We start from the raw sequence: 6,642 nt of genomic DNA, 5'->3' as shown, positions 1-6,642 counted from the left end.
TGCTTTGAATACAGCCAAATTTGCCAAAATTGTCAGAGTGCTGCATCACATCCAATTTAACCAATTAATAAATGACTCCACTGATAGAAAGTTATTTGATTCCAATTTTTTAAATGTGAAATGCACAGGTTTTTGGTATACCGATCAGACTGGTTGAGCCATTTACTGTGGACACATACTCTTTTTTAAAGGGGAACATCTTCTAACACTTTTGCAAGGCACAGTATCTGTGTCAAATTCTTATTAGGGGCTGAGCCCCCTAAAGGTCTGATCCTAGAATTACCCTTGGTAAGTAATCAATAGGTTTAAGGGTCCTGATACTGCGCATACTGGCTCACTGTCACACTTTGGTCACACTGTCATTGATAACTGGTAGGCTTCACTTGAATTGACCATCTTGCCATACAAATATTAGTGACACCTGTGCTAATTGTTTCTACTGTAACTTGTATATAAAAACAAAACATCATATTTTATAAGCTATGTTTTGTAAACAAAAATCTAAAAAAATGTAAGCCTAAAGCTGTCAAATAATTGTGGTACAAAGTACAATATTTAAGTAGAAAGTGGCATGAGTAGGAAATAGGCTACTCAAAAAACGTATCACCACTCTGGACCACTGGACACATAACTGGTGTACTGTCTGGGTGTCTGGGACCACGGATAGATTAAGAGAACCAGAACCAGTCCGCCTGGCTCAGATAAACAGCTTTAACACCAGCTGATTCTCGCGATGGTTGACTTATTAGACGGTCTATAGACACACGGGATGTTGGATGGGATGATGAGAGAGGAGAATCACACGCCGAGCTGAATCCGTTATGACCGAAAACCGGAAGACGAGGCGAGACGGTAGGATGTGTGTGTGTGTGTGTTTGTGTGTGCACGCGTGCGCGCGCACGCGCGGCTGTGCGTGAGCGAATAGGGGGTTGCCGTTTCTCCGGGTGACGTCACGAGTTTTCCTGAAAGTCAACAGTGCAACATCCGTTGGCTGCGGTTAACGATAGCTTTCATTGCCTTTTTGAAAATCCGCGTGATGTGCAGTTTTATTATTTCTGCCCGGCTCGTAACGGTGACGAAGGACGGTTGACTTGCTAGCACTTTGACGGTGTACCTTGCAGTTCCGTTACTCATTAAGAAGGGATGAAAAAGAAATAACCCCTGCGGTTTATGAACAGCAGGTGCACGGGAATACCACAGCACCTGCCGTCGCTACAGGTAATTAATGCTGTTAGCTAGCCTCTCCCTTATGACAGTGAACATAACAGAAATCCCGCCAAAGATAGCTGGATAATGTGTGTTTATGTCGTGATAACATTTGCAAGGTGGGGGCGTTACCATTTGACGGAGACGTAGTAACGCTTGTGCTAGAATTTACGGTTGAAGAGTTGCACAGTCTGCGTCCGTTCACGTCTCGAAAAAAGGTAACGTCAGTTTTGTTGACCGGAAGTTTCAAAGAGTATATGCTTTATATACAGTCTATCGCTGCATGCAACATGCATCAGTTTGACAGCCATCTAATACCATGACGTAGACGATGCAGATGGTCTAACGTTACTCAGTAGCAGGGTATCGGTTTGATGAACAACATTTACATGTTCACATGTCTCCTATAAGCTAAATAGACACACTAAAATGACATGCCTAAGGTTTGAGGCAGCTGTATATCATGTTGATTTTAATAGCTGTAGTGAAGTAAGTAAGTGGCTTGATATGGGACTGCACAAGTTGTCAAATGTTTCGTCAGTTTCTTAATCTTAGGCTACTTGTTATTTGAACATATATTTAACATTTTTTCAAATGGAAGAGGATTTGTACAAAAAACAAACAGTAATGTATTAAAGAAAAGTATCAAAAGGTTTCAAATGATACCCAGCCATACATAATGTTTCACATGTTTACAAAACCATTGTTTTAATTGGCCAAATAGCCTCCCGAAGACACATTTTGCTCACATCTGTTATATTGTCTTCTCATGTCTAAAGTACACATAGGCCTGCGATTAACAATTATTCTCAATATCAATGAATCTGTTGATAATTTTCTCAGTGAATTGCTTAGTCTATAAAATGTTAGAAAATTGAGAACTAGAGACTTTTTACTTCTTTTCCCCTTACTTCTGGTGTTCTTGTTCAGACCATACCCAATCTTCAAACTTGGCGTTCATTTTGATCTCAACTTCACATCCGTTTCAGCTCTACTATACGTAGTGTCAGCAGCAGCAGCAGTAGCTTCTGTCCTAAATCAGTATGAATGCTTTCAGCAACTGTAGTGTGGTCACCTGCATTAAGCCAGCGCTCCCAGCCCAAAACTCAGTCACTGTATTTATATGCATAAGACTGCAGAAAATAGACTTGAATCCTAAGCGTCTGAAGTGCTTTTAAAACACAATCTCTTACCCGTGCTGTCGGCTATATTGATTAAAATACAAGTGCTTGATCCGTCAGACATGTGTTAGATGTACAGTTAAAAAACGTGATGAATGGCTAAGATTTGAGGTCCTGCCAAAGGTTGGCTTGCATTTTAGGAAGAAGATGTGAGCTCTGATGCTTTGTATGAGGTATGATTGGGGTAAGGTGAGGTGATGATGTGTTCATGGCCTGAAAGGAGGGTGGGAGGAAGGAACCCGGACCTGTTATGAATATTATACTGTAATGTCCTCCCCTCTGTACACTATTTGTAACAAAGAGCCACAGCAATCATTTTGCATGATTTAGCCCATTTTATATAGTGTGTCTTTCCACCTTCCAAAGCATATCATATGTTTAGGGTTTTAGTTCATGGCAGTGGATTTGTATACAAATCTAGCCTACATGCAGAGACTTGAGACAGTAAATCCACCACAATCAATAATTATTCTGCTCTATTTACTGCATTTCAACATTCTATTAATATTTAGTAATTTAGTTCCAGACAGTGATTTGTTTTGAAAACAGTTTATTCAAGAGTGTGTGTGTAGGCACAAAGGAAATCAATGAAAACATTTAGCAACCTCGCATTGGAGAATGGTTGAAAGTTGTTGAGATTTAAAACATGTGAACCTCTGGTGTGGTCTTTAAAGGTCTCATGGCATTAAAATGTCACTTTAGGAGGTTTTTTTCCCATTAATATGAATTCCCCAGCCTGCCTATGGTCCCCCAGTGGCTAGAAATGGCGATAGGTGTAAACCGAGCCCTGGGTATCCTGCTCTGCCTTTGAGAAAATGAAAGCTCAGATGGTCCGATCTGGAAAGGGGGAGGTAATCTTGCCCTTATGATGTCATAAGGGGCAATGTTATCTCCCCCTTATCTTTGCCCGCCCAGAGAATTTGGCCCACCCATGAGAAAGACCCTGGTCATGCTTAATGCGTCAGAGCTGTGTTTTGATTGTTTTAGTTTTTTCTATTTGCATTCCCTTATTGCCTCGCGGTGTTGCTTGATACATCCAGATTGATTAACTGGCTTACTGTCTGGTCCCTGCCTTCTGTTTCTGTCTCTATTTCCTGTGATTCTGAGTTTGTTTTCTCACGATTTCCTTTCCTTGTAATTTTTTTGTTCCTGTTGTTGCCTCTGGAATGAAATATCATGAAATAAATGTTGTCTGGCAGGTGCTTCCCCTGGCATGGTTGGTTCATCATGGCAGTGCATATCTCCATAGCAACAGCTGCCCTGGTGACAAGGGGTTGCCACTGTCTGGACATTCTGCTCCTCTCTTCTCTTCTTGTTTCCTCTCGTCTCCTCTGCTCCTGCCATGCTTGTCCAGATTAAGGTTAAAGCTAACTGAAGCTTCATTGAATTACACTGTAGTCTTAAAGCTTAATGCAGAACTGTACAGTGCCTAAAAAGGATTCGATCCCCTTGGATCTAATTACTAGGGCTTTGTATCATTTGAATTTTGGTATCAATAGAGCAACAATCCTTTTTTACCTTATACAACACTGTTTATTTAATTTAACAAAAAGGTTTGCATATATTAACTCGGGTCTAAACACATGCAGCTGTATAAGAAAAATAGTCTAAAAGTCTGTATAACTTTGATTTAAATCTAGAACTCTTAATAAGCAATATTCAATTCATAACAATTTCCCAGAGCCCAAGATGTCTTCATATAAATCGTTGTTGGTTGTGTTCATCCAACAGTTTAAAGCCCGAATATATTCAACTACTAATCATATAAAACAGCAAAGTTACCTAATTAAAAAGCAAACAGCAAAGAAACACAATTGATGGTCTGTGTTCCATTTGGTGTTAATTCTAGCATCGGTGTAGACTTGAACTTAACTGAAATCCAATTGTTTTCAGTGACAAGTTGTTGGCAGTTTGTGCTTATCATGTAGATTACCATCTCTTTAATTTGGGCCTACTTAAACCTTTGCAACAAGGCTAGGATGGGAGGACTCCACTCTTCTGCTTCTTAATAATTCTGTGTAATCAAGCCCATCTTTTTGGCAACAAAGCAATATGAAAAAGGGACCGAAATTTGAGAAAACTGATACCATACTGTAAAAGGTTACACTAAATGAAAGCATTGTAGCAATGTAGTGTTGTACTAGTCTGCATGTGTTCGTCTGGTTTTAGATCGGTCAATATACTGCTGCCTCAACATAAAAAAAAAAGCTCTGTGTCACCTACTCGGGTGTGTGAGTGTGCGTCTCTTGAGCCTTCATTTCTTATGACGCTGCAGTCCCTCCAAGTGTCTACAGCAGTGTAGACACTAGCTGATCTGAATACTGATTTCCAGCTAGATGGCTATGACCGCTAGCCTAGTTGTCGTAGTGCTGGTCTCCATTCGGGCTGAGCAGTGTCGTTGTTGCGCGTTGTGTAATACAGTGTATTATGGTGCATTTGAGGTGAACGTGGCTGCTATGCAGACAGAGAGAGAGAGAGAGAGAGAGGGGAGGGAGAGTGGGAGAATAGGAGTCTGACAACAGAGAGGTGCAGAGATTTGGGCAGAGAGAAAGAGAGTGTGAGAGCATCCCTAACTGCCGTTGTTGCTATTTATAGCCAAGCCCTACTCCACAGTCCTGAGATGCTCTCCCACCTCCCACATATAGACAAACCAGCCTACACAAGCACACAAAATAATTTGACGCTCAGAAAAGTAGATTGGCTTTTGCACACAGCACACCCTGCTCACAAAAATATCTATGAATGAATGAGAGGCAGAGCTCAGGAGCATTTGTTTGGCAACCAAGGTCAGTTATTGCTTCAGCAAGAGTTCTGCAATCATTCATCCTGTTTATCAGGGAGAGTTTAGTGATAGAAAGAGGAACTGGGTGTATGATTGGATGGGGAAGAGTGGAGGAAGCATTTGTCTTCACAATACTTGTTTGTCTTGTCAGATTGTATGAAAGGGTTTTGGAGGGAAAGAGGGGATAGACGGAGCAGCAGAGGAAGAGAAAAATAAATCCATGCCTTCTTTTTTCTTTATTTTTTTCTCCTTTCACTTCCTTCCAGGCTGAGTCACTGCTGGTAAGGAGGAAGGTCTGGAGAGGGAACGAGAGAGGAGGAGGTGGAGGAGGAGGGGGAGAAGAAGAAGAAGAAGAAGGGAGGGAGGCAGAGAGATAAGCCACAACAGGAAGCAAAACGACACGCATACACACACACACACTCTGAGAGGGAGATTGCGCGAACGAGAGGGTGAACGGGAAAGGAAGGGAGGGAGAGTGACGTGGAGGCTGGGAGAGCCGGCCCCCCCCTCCTCCTCTTCTCCTCTCCTCCTCTCCTCCTCTCCTCCCCTCCTCCCCTCCTCCCTCTCTCTCTCTCTCTCTGTGGAGCAGGCGTGTAGCGGCATCAGACTCGGCGTGAAGGAACCATGAGCGATGTCACCATCGTTAGAGAGGGATGGCTCCAGAAACGGGGTTAGTACATCTAGTACCTCTCTTCTTCTACTCCACTCTCTACCTCTGTTTTCTCTTCTCTTCTTCTCTACCTCTTGTCTAGACTGAGGGCCTGGCCGCATGTCCACATGTGCCGGTGGGAGGATGTGAGTGTTTGCGATTGAGTGTGATGCATGGATGTCTGATTGTGTAGTGTACTAGTATGTGCGTGTTTTCCCCCACAGAGATGTGTCTCTTTATTATAAGCTTGGCTGGCTGTTTGTTTACTAAGTCTCTATGTGCTGCAATCAGTTTTTGTCTGAAAAAGAGTGTGTGCATCGGTATGTGCATGTATTTGTATGCACAAGTGTGTGTGTGCAGTTAATAACATCTACTAGGCCTGTAGTTACACTGCTGATGCAGTGTTCTGTCAGGCCAGCGTGTCTACTACTCTGTAAAATGAAGTTAGTTCTGTCTCTCTGAGGTATTATAGTTGTTTTTAAGCTCTGGATAGTGACACTGAGAGTCATATGACATGGGGTTGAGGGGTTGGTTGGGGTGGAGTTGAGGGGGGCACTGACAGCATATCCTGTTTACAACCAAATAAATAGGAAATGGTTAAATAAAAAACTTGTAAAAGTAAAACATGTAGCAAAGATAGTACTTTCCTGTTCTCAGAAACTCACACTGCTTAATGTCCAGTGAGTGGCTGCTGCAACAGGTGAAAAGTAATTTGTAGTAGGGTCAAACTGAACCAGAAACAGTGGAAAACTGATTTAAAGAAGCTCTGTGATGATTGTAAAACCAAAATTGTACTGTCCACAACATAAGCGGAGTTTCACATT

General features: G+C 42.1%; 1 protein-coding gene across 1 annotated transcript in view; it reads left to right on the top strand.

Moving 5' to 3' along the window:
- The first annotated feature begins 973 nt into the window (after positions 1-973).
- The window catches only part of akt3a (v-akt murine thymoma viral oncogene homolog 3a), a 59,182-nt gene continuing 53,513 nt past the window's right edge, over positions 974-6,642 (top strand). The window contains exons 1-2 of the mRNA XM_032540969.1: positions 974-1,218; positions 5,436-5,839. Of these exons, the coding sequence (XP_032396860.1) occupies positions 5,794-5,839 (46 nt within the window). The 5' untranslated portion in view covers positions 974-1,218; positions 5,436-5,793. The remainder of the gene's footprint in view (positions 1,219-5,435; positions 5,840-6,642) is intronic.

This window comes from Etheostoma spectabile, chromosome 17 (genome assembly GCF_008692095.1).
Source record: "Etheostoma spectabile isolate EspeVRDwgs_2016 chromosome 17, UIUC_Espe_1.0, whole genome shotgun sequence".
NCBI lineage: Eukaryota > Metazoa > Chordata > Actinopteri > Perciformes > Percidae > Etheostoma > Etheostoma spectabile.
This window is presented reverse-complemented; position numbering and strand designations above follow the sequence as displayed.